The sequence below is a fragment of the Pogoniulus pusillus genome, chromosome 2, assembly GCF_015220805.1.
Source record: "Pogoniulus pusillus isolate bPogPus1 chromosome 2, bPogPus1.pri, whole genome shotgun sequence".
Lineage (NCBI taxonomy): Eukaryota > Metazoa > Chordata > Aves > Piciformes > Lybiidae > Pogoniulus > Pogoniulus pusillus.
Window position 1 is genome coordinate 26,113,592 of NC_087265.1, and position 19,888 is coordinate 26,133,479.

General features: G+C 46.8%; 1 protein-coding gene across 3 annotated transcripts in view; it reads left to right on the top strand.

Annotated features, from left to right (window-relative positions):
• The window catches only part of SATB2 (SATB homeobox 2), a 142,448-nt gene that overhangs the window by 94,307 nt on the left and 28,253 nt on the right, over positions 1-19,888 (top strand). For all 3 annotated transcript variants that reach the window (XM_064158413.1, XM_064158408.1, XM_064158421.1), the window contains exons 8-9: positions 5,539-5,751; positions 10,706-10,861. In XM_064158413.1, coding sequence (XP_064014483.1) covers positions 5,539-5,751; positions 10,706-10,861 — 369 coding nt within the window. The remainder of the gene's footprint in view (positions 1-5,538; positions 5,752-10,705; positions 10,862-19,888) is intronic.

Sequence of the window (19,888 nt, forward strand, 5' to 3'; positions counted from 1 at the left end):
AAGTCAGATATGGATGCAGTGCAGAACTCAAAAAAATGTTGCCTGTTCCACGGGTGAGCAGAGCTGTGCCTGCACAGGGCCCTCGTCTCGGAGTGAGTGCACACCTTGTCTGCAGGACTTTTCATCTGTTACCTCCTCAGCAACCAACTTAAAAGTGATGCACAGGAATAGAAAAACAAAGCTCTTACCCAGGTATATGTCCTGAAATGTACCTTAAAAGCTGCATTCTGTATAGACTGTTCCGTTTGGCTATACTGGTGTTCAAGAAAAGACCGGATGAGGCACTTAGTGCCATGGTCCCAATGACTGGATAGGGCTGGGTGCTAGGTTGGACTGGATGATCTTGGAGGCCTCTTCCAACCTGGTTGATTCTATGATTCTACTTAAAATCACAGTATCACAGTATTATCAGGGTTGGAAGAGACCTCATAGATCATCAAGTCCAACCCTTTACCACAATTCTCAAGGCTAGACCATGGCACCAAGTGCCACGTCCAATCTTGCCTTGAACAGCTCCAGGGACAGCGACTCCACCACCTCCCCAGGCAGCCCATTCCAGTGCCCAATGACTCTCTCAGGGAAGAACTTTCTCCTCACCTCAAGCCTAAATTTCCCCTGGCGCAGCCTGAGGCTGTGTCCTCTCGTTCTGGTGCTGGCCACCTAAGAGAAGAGAGCAACCTCCTCCTGGCCACAACCTCCCCTCAGGTAGTTGTAGACAGCAATAAGGTCACCCCTGAGCCTCCTCTTCTCCAGGCTAAACAATCCCAGCTCCCTCAGCCTCTCCTCGTAGGGCTTGTGCTCAAGGCCTCTCACCAGCCTCGTCGCCCTTCTCTGGACATGCTCAAGCATCTCAATGTCCCTCCTAAACTGGGGGGCCCAGAACTGAACACAATACTCAAGGTGTGGTCTAACCAGTGCAGAGTACAGGGGCAGAATGACCTCCCTGCTCCTGCTGACCACACCATTCCTGATGCAGGCCAGGATGCCACTGTCTCTCTTGGCCACCTGGGCACACTGCTGGCTCATGTTCAGGTGGGTATCAATCAGCACCCCCAGATCTCTCTCTGTTTGGCTGCTCTCCAGCCACTCCGACCCCAGCCTGTATCTCTGCATGGGGTTGTTGTGGCCAAAGTGCAGCACCCTGCACTTGGAGCTATTGAACACCATCCCCTTGGACTCTGCCCATCTGTCCAGGTGGTCAAGGTCCTGCTGCAGAGCCCTTCTGCCCTCCAACCCAGCCACATCTGCCCCCAGCTTGGTGTCATCTGCAAACTTGCTGATGACTGACTCCATGCCCTCATCCAGGTCATCTATGAAGATGTTAAAGAGGATGGGGCCCAGCACTGATCCCTGAGGGACACCACTAGTGACTGGCCACCAGCTGGATGTGGCACCATTCACCACCACTCTCTGGGCTCGACCCTCCAGCCAGTTCCTAACCCAGCACAGACTGTTGCCATCCAAGCCATGGGCTGACAGCTTAGCCAGCATTTTGCTGTGGGGGACAGTGTCAAAGGCCTTGCTGAAGTCCAGATAGACCACATCCAGAGGCCTCCCCACATCCAACAAGCGGGTCACCTGATCATAGAAGGAGATCAGGTTGGAGAGGCAGGATCTGCCCTTCCTAAACCCATGTTGGCTGGATCTGAGCCCTTGGCCATCCCTCAGGTGCGCAGTTATTGCCCCCAAGATAACCTGCTCCATCAGTTTCCCTGGCACTGAGGTCAGGCTGACAGGTCTGTAGTTCCCAGGTTCCTCCATCCGACCCTTCTTGTGGATGGGGATCACCTTGGCCAGTTTCCAGTCTCCTGGGACCTCTCCGGTGAGCCAGGACTGCTGGAAAATGATGGAGAGCGGCTTGGCCAGCTCAGCTGCCAGCTCTCTCAGTGCCCTAGGATGGATCCCATAATCTGAAGATCTTCTTGTAGGTTTGCAGAGCTGGTTACTTTGCAAAAGGCCAATGTTTAATTCTGTCTTTCTTTTTCTATTTTTTTTTAACTATGAGAGATGTAAGTAAGTAGGAATGAGCTAATCTAGCCAATGGACTTTTATAACAAATGTATTAATGCTGTGGGTTTCCCTCCCTCACCCCCCCCCCAGCAGGAACATTAATTTTCAGAAATGAAAACACTCACTGGCTGCCTTTAGGATTTTCTCAAAAATAGAAACAGTGGGGTTTGTCTGGCTGGGCTGGCTTCCTCACCACACACCTGGTGTATATCACTTTAAAAAAATACATTATGCCTCATTAAATTACAATTAAATGAAATCACGACCATTTTTTTTTCTGGAAGGAAGATGGTTTGCATATTGAAAGCCTAATTTGTTGCAGGTGACAAAAAGGCTGCACAGATTATTTAATATCACTTTGTTTTTTTCATAATGCTCACTGGTTAGCGTATACTTCAGTAGCTCAGAATTATATTATTGTAAGCATTATTGCTCTCCAGATACTTTATTTTATTGTCCTACACTATCACTCAGCTATCTAGCCACTGTTGTTTACCAGCATTGTTTATCTTCAGTTGCAGAAGGACATGCGATTTTTCCCTCTGACTCAGTTTTCTTCTTGTGTGCCCTGCTGTTTACATGGCTTCTGTGCTGCCAGACCACTTGGGGAGCTGCAAAAACCCTATTTTTGCTACCAGGTTTTCTATTTACAGGACACAGGGCAGAGGGACTTGGCCTCCGTGAGTGGCTGTCTCTGTTGTTGTGCTGAGGCAGGGAGCTGTGCTCCCTCTCTGAAGCCTGTATGGGAAAGTGAGGTTCCCAGCAGCTGGACAGCCTGGTGATTGACTGAGCAACAGTTCAAAGCACTGCTGCATCTCTGGCAGGGCTGAGACATTTGTACAAACAAGTGGCATAGTCTAGGACTCAGAAGCACCAAATCACCGTGCTGAAATTCCTGTGCTGAATTCTTTCACCATGGTGTAAGAACCAGGGCTGTGTAGCAGGGAGAAGGCTAAGGCAAACCTTAGAACTACATTTCAGTATCTGAAGCAGATCTACAGGAAGGCTGGGCAAGAACTGTTTAGAAGGGTTTGTAGTGACATGACAAGTAGCAGTGGTTTGAAACTGGAGTAGGATAGATTTAGGCTGGATATAAGGAGTAAGTTCTTGACAATGAGAGTGGTGAGATGCTGGAACAGGATGTCCAGGGATGTGGTTGGGGCCCTGTCCCTAGAGTCATGCAAGATCTGCGCAGCCTGATGTAGTTGAAGGTGTGCCTGCTGACTGCAAGAAGTTGGACAAGATGACCTTTGAGGGTCCCTTCCAACCCAATGCAATCTGTGAATTATCAGAGCCACCATCTGGTGATGAATCGGCCTGTAAGCATAACAGTTGGTATTGCAGGCAGTGAGATAACTCTTAGTACCATGACCAAGCCACTTCTACCTGCAAGCCTCTGATTTACATAGAGTCAATGACTGCCCTGGAAAGTAATTGCTGGCATGCTTTCACATAAGTCTCTGTGCTCCATTTTTGAAATTGGACCATAAATTTAGCCAGGCTAAGATGGGAGGGAGACAAGGCTGTCTTAGAATCAGCTCCAGTAGCTTTCAGGTACCTTTCTTTCAACCTAAGCTCATTAATTCTTTATCTTTTCTTTAAAAAAAAGATGTTATGTATCCTTTAAAAGACCCAGGAAATTAAGAATTTAGAGAATCTGTGGAACTGATATTTCATTTATTTACTGCATTAGGATAAGTTTCCCCTGGCTTTAAGGTAAAAAAAAAAATTATAACAGGGACTTGCTGTATTGGCCTTAAAATCATGCAAGTCCTGGCTTCAAAGCTTCTGTAGTGTCTTTTTTTGTTAATCTCCCTCAGCCTGTGGTCCTGACAGATTTTGGAAAGCTCTTCAGAATGTCCCTAGCTTTTCAGAGGAGTGCTAAACCCTGAGGAAGAACCCAAGTATGAGCGTGAAGCTGTGTTGAGGTCACAGAGAGTACCAGAGACCAGCCCAGCACCTTCTTCAAACGTTTTCCCAGTGTAGACCTCCTTCACCAGTCAGGTTCTCCCTCTGATCTTGTTTCTTTCTGACTGGAGGGCCCCTCCATGGCTCCACTCCCAGCTTCAGTCCTTCTGGTAACTACTCAGATAATTGCAGGGAAATGTAATTGGGAATCTCTTAGCTTGATTATGTAGATGAGGAGCTGAAAAGACGGAGCTGTGTGCAGCCTGCCTTCAGGTTGCCTGTGGAGCTGGTTTTGAGCACGTCTGGTGTAAATCTTTCAGCTGTGTGCTTTAACGTTGGTGTTTGGTAGCACAGAAATGCAGGTACAGAAGTGCTGTTTACTGGGCTGCTGCTTTTGGCAGGAAGTCTGGCACTTGTAAGATCAATGTATGCTAAAAATGTTGCCATTTGGGTAATCGGGCAGCTGCAGTGCAGTGTCACAGTAGTTTCTCTGGTGCCTCATCGAGGCATGTGTGTGATGCCCTTAACTTCTAGATTATCTGTGGAACTATTGTACACTTATGCAGGAATTTAACCCCATCGTTTGATTTAAGCCTGGTTTAATTGCATTTTAATCTCTCTCACTCCCTTTAGTTTGCTTTTTACTTTCCTCTCCCTTTCCTCTCCCTTTCCTCTCCCTTTCCTCTCCCTTTCCTCTCCCTTTCCTCTCCCTTTCCTCTCCCTTTCCTCTCCCTTTCCTTTCCCGTTCCTCTCCCTTTCCTCTCCCTTTCCTCTCCCTTTCCTCTTTCCTCTTATTTTTTTTCTCTTTTTCTCTTTCATTTTTTTCTTTCCTTGTCCCTTTTTCCTTCTTTTTTAAAAAAAATTTATTTTCTTGTTGTTGTGTTGTTTAGTTTGGGGTTTTGGTTTTGTTTTGTTTGTTTGTTTGTTTGGGATTTTTGTTTTGGGGGAAGTGCTGTGCTTATTATCTCCAGGAATGCCGGCTTTGGTAAATTCCAGGTGAACGTGGTATTCATCTTGTGGCATGAAGCCTATGGTGTTTTACAATGAGCCAAGAGACAACAGGTTAAATCTCTAAAACTGGATTCTAAGGCTTTATTACCATTCCATTTTTCTCCTCTCAGAAATGACTGTCCAGACCAAAATGAACGGACTGTAACATCAAAAAGCAGCCAAACGGTTTTCTTTATAAACCTCCTTCACTGTTTAAATGTCGAGACTAAATTTACCAACCTTGGCAGATTTGTCAGAGATGAACAAGACTGCCAAATGTTCCCAGCTTCAAGTAGAGAGAGAGAGATTGATCTAACAGCTCCTAAAATATTTGTAGCAAGCACCTGGTGGTAGCTGCAATTTCTTCTACCCAGTGCACCTTCCTTCCTTTCCAACATCTCCATACTCAGCTTCTTGCAGTGCCGGAATAGGACAGTCCCAAAATAAACCCCAGCCCCCAGAAGACAAAACACTTTCCTACAAGATATCCCCTCGGGGAGAGCCCATGAGCCTCTGATGAAGGTTCTCGGTATTGCAACTCAGCTGATGATACTAAACAAATGTTTGAAAAAAACAACATATGACTGGACTTTTTTTTTCTTTTTCTTTTTTGGTAATTTTTTGAACCAGGGCTTGTTGTCAGAGATCCTGCGTAAGGAAGAAGACCCTCGGACAGCTTCCCAGTCTCTCCTGGTAAACTTAAGAGCAATGCAGAATTTCCTCAACTTGCCTGACTCGGAGCGGGATCGTATCTATCAGGACGAGAGAGAGAGAAGTATGAACCCCAACGTCAGCATGGTGTCTTCAGCTGCCAGCAGCCCAAGCTCCTCCAGAACCCCCCAGGTAAGATGCAGTCCCTTGTCACTTTTTGTGGTGTGGATTGGTCCAGAAGGAGTCCATCTCCACCCTTCCCCTGTCTGTGTCTCTCCTTGCCAGATAAGTTCTGGAAATCCTTTTGTATGGTTTGGAGTGGCTGTTAAAAGACATTATTGGATTTCAGCAGGACACTGTGATGATAACTGCAGCTTTAATCAATGCCATAAATACAGAGGAGTATGTAATAGTAGTGCCTGAAGGAGTGTGTGTGGGTGTTACGTGCAGGCTGCTCATACATGTCCACTGAATCTTTGCTACAGAATAGATGATAGAACAGAGTGCAAGTGACTTTTATCTGTGTTCCTTGCATCCTCCTGAACACAGGGGATGTTTGTTGGCTTATGGAGAGGTTTGCATACATTGCAGCAAAAAGTGTGTAGTGAAAAGAGGTCAGCAGTGAATTCCCTGACATGCATTGCTAGAACTTAGCATGCTCTGTATTCTGCATAGGAGATCACAGTCCTTCCTGTGAGAGGCTTGCACAAGGAATCATTTGAAGTACTGAAAGCAGAAACAGGCAGGGTGCTGGGAAAAAAGATGATGCTTTACAGCTCCAAACCAGCTGTCATCTCATTGACTTAACTTCACGTGTTTATTAACGTGTGCCTGCCACCCACTTGCCTAATTAGATTGTTCCTTTGCACTAAGAAAGAGCATCCACATGCTGCACCAAAACAGTCTTCCCCTTGTACTGACTGCTTGCAGGGTGATGATCAACTTCTGGCATGACATTTACCTGGCTTGAGTTTGAAATGTCTGCCTATGCAGACATCACAGGTCAGATCCAGCACTTCTCTTGAGCTTTGGTGCTCAACTAACCCTCCTGCTTTGCGCTGCGTGTCTGTGAAGTCTTGGGCTGTGTTAGCTGTGCTTGTAATTGTATTTTACCGAGCACTTCTCGTGGAATTCCTTAGCCACAGCTGCTAAAAATAAGTAAGCATTGGCAGGGGGGGCACACAGTTTTACATGTAGACTAATCATCCTTGAGGAAGATGTGTTGGTTTTGTGGAAACCTTTGAGTTTACAAAGAGAGACTGAGAAACTTTGGGCTGTTTAGTCTGGAGAGAAGAAGACTGAGAGGAGATCTCATCAGTGTATACAAATATCTGAGGAGTGGGTGTCAGGATGGGGACAATCTCTTTTTGGTGATCTACAGCAGTAAGACAAGGAAGAACAGCTACAAACTGGAATGCAGAAGGTTTCACCTCAACATGAGGAGAAACTTCTTCACAGTGAGAGTGATGGAGCAGGCTGCCCAGAGGTCGTGAAGTCTCCTTCTCTGGAGACTTTCAAAACCTACCTGTATGCATTCCTGTGCACACTACCCTGTATGCATTCCTGTGCTTTGGCAGGGAGCATGGACTCGATGATCTCTGGAGGTCCCTTCCAACCTCTAAAGTTCTGTGATTTTGTGAGTTTGTTCAGCGTAACCTGGGTGTTTGGGTGCACTTCAGCACCACACATGATGTCAAGCACTGTTTTCACTGAAAGCAAGTATATCTTGCCAACCCAGATCTGACACTGCATTTTTATGACAGGGAAAACTGGCTGTACCTCTTTGCTTTCTTAGTAAAAATAAAATCGTAAAGGGAACTGTTTCAGCATTTGAGTAGTGTAGCTCCTCTGTGCATTTTTATCTATTCACAAAGGAAGTAGCTTATTCCTGTGTAGATTTATTGCAATAGGTCTTGCAACCAGAATCGAGCAGGGAGGAAATAGAAGGAAATGGAGAATGTAGATGCAATCTGGTGAGAAGGAAAATTGTATCTGTTGACCCATCTTGTTCCTCTGTTGAAATGTGATGTTTTCCCGTGTTTTAGCCACAGCTAGAACATCATTTAAAATAATGGAAATTCTACATGTTTAAGAGCCAGAAAACCATATACCATAAGAGCTAGAAATACACCGTACACCAGAAGAGCTAGAAAACCATACAGCAGAAGTACAAAGCAGCCCATCCTCACCCTATTTTGGATGGAAGAATCAGTGCAATACTGTGAGGTTTTTAATCAGCCAAAGTGGCACACAAAGGTTTTTGTACCCAATGCTCGCAGCATAACATCTCCCCAGCCCTCAGAGGGCCAACACTAGTCAGCACAGGTGCTGTTTTGACAACTTGGACACCTCTGCAGATGAGGCTGCTTCCCAGCTCCCGGGCAGCCAGCACAGCTACTCTGCTTCCCCATATGCCCGCGATTAGTTCTGACGAGACAAGCGCCACCCTCGTGTGCTGTGCAGCGATCCTCAGCAGTGTCACCTCCCCAGCAGGTATGTCACCTGCCCCAGAACAAGGTGCATTGAGGCAGCAGTGGTAAGGGCTGCACTGTCCTTTCAGGAATTGTGAGGGTACTAGCTAAGTTGATGGGATGGCATTTGGAGAAGTGGTTTCCATAGATACTGATCTCCTGCGGCAGTGTTTCTGGGAATGGTGCTTGAGTGTGCTGAGTAGGAGAGCCCTGGCAGATACCTGTGGAAGTGCTGGTGTAAGGGCACACGTTAAGCAACCCAGCCCAGCTCCCCTGAACTCTGAGCCAGCCCCAGGCTCCCCTTCTGGGATATCCTCTGCTCAGCACCTGCCCCAAAGTGAGAATGGCAGACAGATCTGGCAGCCAAGCGTGACTGCTGTGGGGAAGAGGCTTGGAGCTGCTGGGAGGTACTGGATGCACATGGAGGGCCTGGCTCACAGCTGCCTTCCAGTGCTCTGGTACTGTGCATGCAAACACTTCTTCTTTCTTCCCCACTCTTTGCAATGAGACATTTCAGTCATGACAAACCCCTTAATATCCAGGTGCAGTTTGAATCTAGGCCTCTTAAGATGAAATACCTCCATCTGCTGACTGTGATACTTGGGAGTGATGCTTGCCCTAGCTGTTTCTGTGATGAAACAAAAAATGATGCAGCTTTCAGGGTGTGTAGGGCTGGATTTTTTCTGATACAGAGCTGGCAGCGTAGGAGACCCATACAGGATGGAGCTGTATTTTCAATCTTCCTTTTACATGCTAATTTTGTTCTTCTCAGGATCCCTGGCCTCCATACTGGTCTTTGAGGCTGTGGTGACTTCAGCTGCTGTGCTGGCCAAAGGCTTCAGTAACTGGGAAGGCTTTTTTTGTAACAATCAAAGCACTGCAGGGCCCTTGATAAAATTAAGCTCCATTAAATGAATCCTGACAGACTTGGACTATCCTCTTCCTTCCCAAGATCTCGTTGTTGTTTTCCTGTGTTTCCCACAATTGCCTTCACTCTCATCTGTCTGCAAATGCTGAGTTTCAGAATGTGCTGGCCCTGTCAGTCGACCACTCAGGCTGTAACCGGCCTGTGTTCACAGCCAGTGGATGGTGGTGGCTTTGAGCACCAGTGTCCCAATGGGCATGGGTAGGCTCTGATCTGCCCCAGCTTCCCTCCAGCTGCCCCTGCCCAAATGTAGGGCGCTAGCCTTGGCAGGATAATCTTAGACCCTTTCCACATGCCTGCAACAGGATCTGCTGAAACTGAAGGGTAAGAAAGGGAGAAGATGCAGGCTGGTTTAAAGCTTTATCTGGAAAGCAGTAGGAGAAGCAATTAGTCTTGATTGTTGTCTTGATTGGATTTTGACTCTGTTATTAATGTGGCCTTTGGTACAAAAAAAAGACGTTAGGGAGAGGAAGATTTGGAGGAGGGCAAAGCAGAAAGAGAAGTTCAGAAGGTTTGGTTTTGCCTTATTAACCTTCCCATTAACAAATGGGCATTTGGGCATGTCTGTGTGGTTAAAAATTAACATGAGATGTACTCTAGCAGGTTCAACTCTCACACAGGAGCAGGAGCCAGCTGAAAAGGTTTAGATTGGGCCAAGTTGCTGAATGTCAGCAGGGCTTATGGGAGGTTTGGATCTTTGGAGAAGTGTGAGCTTTGCCACCTAGGCTGCTTTGTTTCCTCAGACCTTTGCACCTCAGGAGAAAGCAGATTTTTGTGTTGGAACCCTACACATTTCCCTTATAAGAGACAAGGGACAGTCAGCAGCTCTGGGATCCCTTCTTTGTGCAGGGAAGCAAATGAGCTCAGTCTTTCCAAGGGGCTGCCTTTGCACTCTGGGGACTGTCATGGCCAAAGGGCTGTAAAATGCCCAACTTGTAGCAGTCTGAACTGTATAAAAGGAAGCCTTGTAGGGGTAGTCCAGCCAGAGAAAGTACTGGCAGCATCCCTTATTGTCCTTCATTTGTCACAGAAGCTGATGGGAAATCATTCAATTAAAAGGAGTGCAGTGGAATACACAAAATCTCAATATGAGTTTAGGAGAATGAGGGCAGCACATCAGAGGCATGCCAAAGCCCAGCTTTGTGAAATGATTTATTTTTTTTTCATTTCCACTGATTTCCTAGGTGAAATTAGGTGACTGTCTGGCTAGCATAATGATGATAAGGCTGGGAAGCCATAGGCACTCAAATGACATACGTATAGCTTTAATAAAGGATGAGGGAGACTTGAGGGAGTGCATTAAATTGAGTAATAATTTATTATTTAGAGACCTCTACCCATTTACTCATTTTTTCTGGGAGAATTGGCTCTTTCTCCAAGGTGTAGGCCACTTTTAGAGAGGGGGGAGAAGGTAGGGGCTGGCGCCCCTGCGGCAGCAGCTAGCTGGCAAAGCCAAGTGGAGCAGCCACCTGCAGCCCGGTGCCCCAGCTACCTGTCCTGTGCTTGAGCTGCTTCATGAACCTGCTGGGAGGGAGCGGGGGAGCCTTGACAAGGCCCCGCATGTCCTATAGGAATGCACTGCAATTATTTCCAATCACAATTAACCTGATTAGAATAACGGACAGGAAGTGTCCCTCTGTAGCTAATGCGGTTTGGCATCAGCTGACTGAACTCCACTGATAATTTCTGCACAGATGGCTGGGCTGAAAGCAGCACTTTTTTAATTATTATTTTCATGGTCTCTTGGTAGGCCAAAACCTCGACACCAACAGCAGACCTCCCCATTAAGGCGGATGGCGCCAACGTCAACATCACAGCTGCCATTTATGACGAGATCCAACAGGAGATGAAAAGGGCCAAGGTATCTCAAGCTCTGTTTGCCAAAGTGGCTGCCAATAAAAGTCAGGTGAGTGGTGGAAGGGATTTTTCTTGTCACGGGGCTTTTTGGGGTTTTGTTTTTCAAGCAAGTTCTGGGGTTGGAACTAGACCTATCTCCTCTTCCCACCAATAAAATTACATCTGTTCCTGCAATAATAATAATAATAATAATCTTCATCTCTGGGGATCCTGTCGTGCTTTTGGCTTTTGTCTGCTGAAGTGGTTTCCTCTTCCTTTCTAAAACAGAATTGAGGAAAGGATGAGCTCACAGCCAAGCTTCTCCCCTTTATACAAGCATACATGCCTTTGCTCACTTGTGGTGTACAGCTTACATCTCTGCTGGTGGGACAGGAACCTTTGAAAATTATGATATCCTTCATTTGGCAGGCAAAGAAATGGTTTGTCCCAAGTGGATAGCTGAGGGAAGGCAATGGGAAGCCCTGTATTAGGCAGGTGTTTCCCTTTTTTTTCGTGTTGTATGTGCTGCATGCAGTATTGCCATGTGAATAATTCAGAGCCAGTCGTTGTTACAAAAAGACATGAGAAGGCACTGCAGCAAGTTCTCCTGGATTAACTTCCACCTTGAGTGTGAAAAATACATGTGGGCAGACATAGGTGGGGGGTGAAATTCTTGAGGGGAGTCCATTAATTTAAAAATTTCATCCAACTCTTAAAAAAAATATAACGCACCAGAAGGGATTTTGTGGGAAGGAGGACACAGAGTTTTTGGCAGGGAGGACAGCAAGTGGATCAGAGACCATCAGAAGGAATTGTTTGCTCAGTGAAAAGGGCTGCTTCATGTCCTCGTTTGAGGAGAGGGCATCATTATGCACACGAATGTGTCTGTGACAGGGTGGGATAGAAGGATCTAGATGCACACACCCTGCAAAATGCATACTTTCTTTCCCTCTTTGCAGGGAAACAGCATTGTAGCCTTTAAAGTAGATGTAAAAGAAAAGGTTGAATGGCGTGTAAACAATGCATCAAAGGCTGTCAGGCCTCATGGGAGAGCCTTGTCCCTGTTAGAGGTATTTGTGCCTTGACATACAGAGGTCTGATTCATTTTTCTTTCCTCATTTAATCATTAATTTTCTTTGCCTTTTTTACTTTCTCTTGTCAAGGTACAGGGGTCACAGCCCACAGCCCCTCTGCCCCCCAACAAAATCCCAGGCACAGTATGAAAGACATAAAAGGAAAATACCATGGAACCCTCTTAAACTGTTAAATGCATAAAAATCTCATGTACCACATGGCAAAATATAATGAGAACTGGAGCTGTTAAACGAATAAAGCTGTTAAAAGCATAATGCCACTTGGCACAACTACTGTGCATTTAACGGTTTTCCACTGTGTAATAAATGACATATGTGGTAAACGTGCAGTAAATATAAAAACTGCACAATTGATTTTGCAAACGTGCCCCTTATTCTTTACTCCATGCAGATATCAAAGTTCCACCCAGAATCAGGACTGGATAGCTTTTAATAAGGAGCATTTAACACAGACTGAATGCCAGCCTTTCTGAGGTTTGGCTTAAAATTGCCTGCGAGCTTCCTGTCATTATACCCGGAGGCTTCTTGAAATAGAGAAAGAGAGAGAGAGACTGAACCACCCAACAATAATTTGGGTGGCTCACCAGCTTCGGGCTGTGCCAGCCTGAGTGCCCTTCTGTGGCGGCACTGCACACCAGCACCCAAACAAAAATAGGCTCCCTTAAGCTTTCATGTGGAAAAAGAGCAGGGCAGGTTTAGGAGCCAGATGCAAAAGGTTAAGAGCAGGATCCACAAACGTTGTTGCTTAAAGCAAAGTTGCTGCACATAAAGGTTTTGTTTCCTCAGCAGCAGCAAGTAAAGAAGCCTTTCTGAGGCTGATGTTTCTTTTGTTTCACAGCCCTGCCAAAGCAGTGCTGGCTCCCTGGGATGACCCAGCACTCGCCATGCTGAGATGTCAAAGCGCTCCGCTGGAGCATGAAAGTGCTTTATGGTGTTACTGGAAGGCAGGGGTAGAGAGGCCATAGCCAAGAACCATAGCAGTGTATGGGGCCTTCCACTGTCCCAAAGCCTAGCTTGGCCTGTCTGTGCTGTCCCACCACTGGCTGGGGTGCCCTGAGGCCAGGAGGAGTGCCAAAAGCAGGAACACAGCTGCTCACAGTGGGGAGAGCTGCTGGCATGGTGAGGCGGTCAGCAGCTTGCCTTAAGTCTGGCCTGTGTCAAAACTGGCAGTGGAGCTTTCCCAGTGCTTCGTGCGGGCCACTCGCGAGGGAAGATGCTGCTGATTTCAGCAGCTGAGCTGCGTGGTGGGAAGCACTCACTGAAAACTGCTCGTGTTTGCAGAAAAGGGAGCTGGAAAGAGGGGAAGAAACAGCTAGTCTGAGGGTTTGCTTGGACTCTCCGCCAAGGTTCGTTCACTTGCTGTTCTCTGCAGGCCTGGCTTGCGTCGCTTTGGCTTCCTCTATTATTCACTCACCCCAGACTACTGAGAGGCTTCCAGTTTGCTAACAAGGCATGTGTTATGTTGGTCGCTGCTGTTCTGTCAACAGCAATCCACGGTGCTGTGAGATCTTCGCAGTTTTAGCAGCCAGTGAATCTCCAACAGGGCTGTTTTGACATTTTATACGCAGGGCTGTGTGTCATGTACCCTAGAGAGCAGCCAGAGCCAGTGGAGGCCTCATTTCATCTTCAGTCTTCCTACAGGAAGTGGTACCCACTGAGAGCAGTTATTGCAAGCAGCATCATCTACTGGTGGAGTTAATTGACCTCTAATTTAACAAGTAGCCATCTTTAGTTTTAAGTCATGGCAGAGTCTTGGCTCAGCAGCTAAAGAGACAGGCAGCTACCAGAAACTGAGGTTACAATCACAGATCTTACAAGTCAACCAAAGGACAAAGAACAAGGTCTCACAGAGACACCAAGGTAGTATGGTTGGACTTGTTAAAGGGAATCCACCTCCACAGAGATCTCAAACCATTTGTTTTAGACACTGATTCTCCTCACTATCCATTTTATTCCTTGCAACTGTATCTAGACCCTTTTATTCTTGCTTGTGAGGTGCAGTGCATCCCTTTGTATTTTCACAGGCAGCAGGAGCTGAGGGCCTCAGTGCCCTCCAAAGGTGTCATCCTGTTTTAGTTGTCAGCTGTTAGTGACATACCCACTGGGCAGCTTGCTTTCCTGGCAGTGCTGCCTGACAGTGTTTTTTGTCCTTTAAATGGCTAAAACTGGGACCCATATTACTACATCAAGAGTCTTTCTGAGTGTGGGCAGAAGACCAGGGTTTGGTTTCCATCCTGTGCTTTGGGCTTCCCTGGTTGTATTTGACTCGCAAGGAGATGGATTTCTGGTGTGCCATTTCAGAGAGTTTCGGGTAGGCTGTGTGTCTCCAGAGCTGGGCTGTGGGATAGGCAAAGGCTTTGGCCTTGGGTAGCAGCAGATTTGGCCTGTTAGTTGTGCAAACTGGCTTCTGCATCCAGCTCTGCAGCACAACTTCAGGAAAACTCTCTTCCCCGTGACCGTGAGGCAGCCTGACTGTAATAGTGTGCAGCAGCATCACCCCTCTGACCTGGCAGAGGCTGTGATGGCCTCAGCAGATGGTTTGTTCCCAGTCTGCACAAAATTAGTTTAGGAATATAGTTCTGTTCATAATAAACAGTCACTATGCAAATAAACAGCAGGCATGACTGGCTGGAGCCCTTGTTGACAGTCTGAGGGCAGAGACTGTATGAATGTGAGACCCATACAATCCCTAACAAGGTTAGAGTTAGGGTTAGAAGATGTGGAGACCCAACTTCCCAGAGTTCTCCCAGGGCAATAGATTCTACTTGGTCAGATGGGTGAAGCAGGGCATGTGCTGCTGGGGATCTGCCTTGAACAGGGAAAATGGAAGGGTTTGACCTTCATCACCCCAGTGAAAACAAAAGTGAACCCTCAAATCTGAAACTCTTCCTCAAGGGACTGGAATTTGTTCCAGTTGCAGCACAGTAAAGCAAGAGAGACTCCATGGAACAACATTTGGAAAACTGTTAAGCTGGCGAAGCTGTCTCTGGTTTGCATCTTTGACCTGTATAAAACCAAACAAACAAAACATAAGCTTGACCAGGGGTGGAGTCTGGGGGCAGAAAAGCCTTTGTGTTGAGGCCCTTAGGGTTACGAGTAACCCAAGACTCTGAATGCACATTGCTACAACAGTTCCTTGCCGTTCCTCTGGCTGCTCCTTTTCACATTGAGATCCCTGCCTCATTGCCAGGATTGTCTGGAAGCCTGTTCTCTAGCCAAGGAGGGTGTTAGCCCCACAGCAGGAGTCTGTGCTAGATGGGTTTTGGCACCATGGCCACCTGCCCATATCCTAATCTCCTGCCCATGCTTTGAAAAGAAAATAGAGGTGCTGTGAGAAAGATGAACAGCATCACTCTGGGGCAGACCTAGCTGGAGAAATGCCTTGTTTTGCTCTTCCACCGCTTCCCTTGTATTCATTTGATGTGATGAGATCCCTCTCTCTGTCTTTTAGTTTCTAATAAGTATTTTTTTTCCCCTTAAACTAATTGGTTTCCAGTGGTGATGAACCACAAGTAGAAAGAACAGCTGGAGGTGAAGATGAGTTGTGTATTTTGTTTATGTGTATAGGGCACTTCTTACAGTGGTGAGGTGACTTTCCACAGCTGGGACATACCTGTTCTGCTGATATTTGATATTCTTGTTCCATGTGGAGGAAAGGGAAAAACATTTCTTGATTAAACTTAAAATTTCTTTGAAGTACCTTTGGACAAATATAGTCTGGTTGAAGAGTGACTCAAGAGCAGTCTTGAGGAGAAGGACTTGGGGGTGTCAGTTGCTGAAAAACTCACCATGAGCCAACAATGGTCACTGGCAGCCCAGCAGGCAGCTGTGTGTTAGGCCACATCCAAAGCACTGAGAGAAGCAGGACAAGGGAGGGGATTCTGCCACTCCACTTTTCTGAGATCTCACCTGCAGTCCTGCATCCAGTTCTGGTGTCCCCAGCATAAGAGGCACATGGAGCTGCTGGAGCTACTTCAGAGGAGGCCATGAATATGATCAGAGGGCTGGAGAAGCTCTCCTGTGGGGACAGGCTGAGAGATAGGGTTGTTCAGCTTGGAGAAGAGAAGGCTACAGTAAGATCTTAGAACAGCCTCCCAGGACCTGAAAGGGGCCTATGAGAAAGCCAGGAAGGGACTTTTTACAAGGGGTTGTGTGATTGGATGAGAGGGAATGGACTGAAGCTTGAGGAGGGCAGATTTAGACTGGACATTAGGAAGAAATTCTTTCTAGTGAGGGTGGTAAGACACTGGAACAGGGTGCCCAGGGAGATTGTGGATGCCCCCTTCTTGGAGGTGTTCAAGGCCAGTTTGGATGAGGTCCTGAGTCACCTGTCTAGTGAAAGGTGCCACTGGCAGTGAGGAGGTGAAACTAGATGATCTTTAAGGTCCATTCCAACCCAAACCATCTATGAGTTTCTTTTGTACAGATCCCTCTGTGTGGCCACAGTGTGACTTCTCTCCAGGACAGCATCTGAAGCAGTGTGTTAGCCTCTCAACAGCTGAGGGAAGCAGGGACAGTTGCGGAGCTGGGGCTTTGCTCAGGAAGTCCTTGGCAGGCCTGAGAGCTGATGGTGGGCTGCTTGCCCTAACCACAAGCCCACACTTCCTCTCCAGCACGGGGAGAGGCTGTGCTGAATTTGGCACACTCAAAATATCCTCAGTGCACAGCATCCTTCTCTCTGAGGTCAAGAACTGCAAGCAAGCAGACGTCAGCAGTCCCATCAGTCTGAGACACAGCAGGGCTCGTGTACCTCGCTCATTTTGGGGTATTATTTCATGTTTTAGAAGGCTAGTGAGACACTGACCCTTGTGAAAGTGCTTTGCATTTTGCTCTGAATTTCTGGGGAGGAGCAAGTACAGAATGTTTCAGAAGATCCAGGCTATGGAGTGATTAACCTTGGACTGTATCAAAATGCTCTAAGTAAAGCTTCTCAGGTTCAGTCCCCTTCCCCCGGCCCTCATCAAGAATTCATTGAAGCCATGGCAGAACTCTCCATTACAGTTAGTCTTTTATCCATTTCAGCTTTCTTGATTAGGTTATCTTGAATCATTAGGGGGTTTATTTATTTTAATAGACACTTATTGGATTCATGGAAAGAGAGTTTGGCGACTAAGGAACAAGAGCTGAATATTATCTGGCTCATTTGGCAGTGCAGAGTCCCAAACTGAGCAGAGGGAAGAGGCTGAGGAAGCTTGTCCGGAGGACTCCGTTACCCCCTGCGGAGAGGGAGCTTCCTCTGGGGCACACAGCATTTCTTTCCCAGTCTCTCAAGACTTGCGTCAATCATTGCTGCTTTTCTTCCCTTTTGTCACATATGTTGACATTTTCTGCACTGATGATGTGGGTGAGGAAACGGCCTTTTACTTTGCTTTTGGAGATTTAGCCCTGAATCACTCTGCCTTTGCCTACTCATGCTTTCACTGGAGACCCAAGAAAATGTCAGCACAGAAAACTAACTGTACCAGTTATTAATTCCAATTCAGAGTTAAGTGCAGGGGAGCACAAGGTCAGCTGAACTGAAGCTTTATCCAGCCTCACAGTGTTTCACAGTCCAGCCCGAGTGGAAAGGCTACTGGTGACTAAGTCACTGTGGATGCCTAACTGCCACCTCCTGAGGTGGCCTTCAGTAGAGATGCCGCTTGAGGTGTGAGACAGGCCTGTAGCCCCAGGCTAACTGGGCCTGAACTCTCCCCGTACACCTTGTCCATCAGAGGTCTGGTCTTTGGCTTGCTGCAAGTCAGCAGATCTGCAGGAAGAAGATTTGGGGATCAGGATGTCTGTATACCTTTACCAAGGGCTGGAAACCTGACCTTGTTGATTGAGGATTGGTTCCTCTGGCTGCCTGAGGAGCCTCCCCTACTCCAGGGCAAGTCTAGCAGGAGTGAAAGAGTCCTGCTGCTAAAAGGAAGGGGCTGAGGGGTGAGTGACAGGGAGTAGAGCTGGCAAAGGCTCCACCAGCTAACTGTCCCTGGAGGGGCTGCAGTGGCCAGGACTGATGCTTTGCTGCAGTTACCATGCTGCTCCTTTAACAGCATAAAAGCACAATGGCAATAGCTGGCTTCCTGCAGATTTTTGTTGTTGTTTGCTTAGCTATGTGGAAATGTATTTGATTAGGAGACAGAGGGAGAGGTTAAAAATAGGACATTAATGCGATATTATTTGTTTTATCAAATAAAATGCGTAGAAAATGTTTATCTTGTCTCATGAGAACAACAAAAATAGAGGCCAGTGCTTCTCTGCAGCTCTCTCTAATGAGCTAAATTGGGCTGCATTCTGGATGACTGTAGAAGTTTTGGGGTGAAATGAAGGAAGTTCTGAACAGAATTCCTTGTAACCACAAGCACTGGGTGTGCCTGGCTGTGGAGCCAAAAGCATCTTTTAATTGTCCTGGTTTTCTTCCTCTTTATTTTTAATGCAAGACATTCCTGTTTGAGAACCTTAGAAGCTGACATTAGGGGCCAGATTCTGCCACCATGTTGTCACTGGTACGTGTCACACTGGCACATGTCCTGGTGACAGTGGCAGCCAGGAGGCAACTTGTGCAGTGGCGTAGGGCTTGGGATGCACAGGGGAGGCAGGATCAGAGGCAGTGCACCACGGGTTTGGGGAGGGATATGCTGTTTGTCAGATTTGCAGCCTATTCACAGCAGTGTTGGGCTTGCTTGTGAGGCAGTGAGCTCAGATGTCATGGATGAGTGGGGAGAAAGGTGGTGAGATAACGTCTCCTACTTCACTCTCCTCCTTCATGCCAACAAATGCAGCTATAGATGGAAATTCACTGTGAATGGCAGTAGCTCCAAGAATTGCTGGATGTTAGCATTTCTTAAATGAAATAATTCTCTTGGAAAGCTCTGTGTAATATACACACACCCAAAGAAATAAATAAAAAGAAAGGGGGGGGGGGGGGGGATGGGGAAGAGGGGAAAAAGAGGCAACCAAAAAACCCCAAGTTGAGATTTTTAACAGAAAAAGGAGATTTGCCTATTAATAATTCATGAGTTCTCATTGAACATGCACGAAGAAACGGTGCTATTCAATAGAGAATACCGTCATCTGTCACTGTTTTATTTGACATTTACACTTTTTTTTCCCCCTCTTTTTTTTTTTTATCTGGTACTGCAGAACTTTCTTGGATGGTGTGCTAAGATGATTTAAATAAATAAGGAAAGGAATCTGAGACAGACTTTTCATCTGTGCCGGGGAGAGGCGCTGAGTGGCGATCAGATAGAAACTGCTCGGGGCAGCAGCCAAAGCCAACTCCTGGCTACTGGAGGATGGATGAGGGAAGGGCTGCTGAAGAGGGTGAAAGAGAAGGGTAGGACAAGAGCAACAAGAGGAGAGGTTTGCTTGCAGATAAGAGGTTTGCATGCAGCTGTACCATGCATGTACATGTGTGTATGCAGGGGTGAATGACTGCTGGCTGCTGTGAAGAAAGCTGCCACAAATACACTGCTGATAGGAAAAAAAAAATTTGTAAGTGGTGCTGGGGGAAGATCCAGTCCTGGGCAGGCTGAGAGAAGCCAGGGCATTTAGCACAATGACAGTTCAGAGTTAGGCACACCTTGCAATTCCTCGGTAATATTAGGCTCATGAAAGTCTTTCTGCTCCGTGGGTTAGTTATTATTTATAAAAATCACAGAACCAGCTGATACATTCATAAGCTAATTATTGTAGCAGCTGGGTACACATGGTGCAATATGTCTGAGTCTGTGAAGTATCACAGATTTCTTGGGGCCTGCTGTGGTGGGGGTGTGCTGTTGAAGGCTAGATCCCTTAATCTGATCAGCCAAGCAAATACTTTGTGGGGAAACTGGATTAATATCTCTCTAAATACCACGGATGTGCTTCACCTTCAGAACCAGGCTCCTTTAAACGTGCCATTATCTTATCTCCTTTGGGGAATGGAGAAGTTCTCAGGTGTCCTCAGGATGGCAGTTCTTTGCCTGATGCCTTCCTTTGCCAGAAATTAATTTAGTTTGCTCATGTCTGCACACATGGTCACA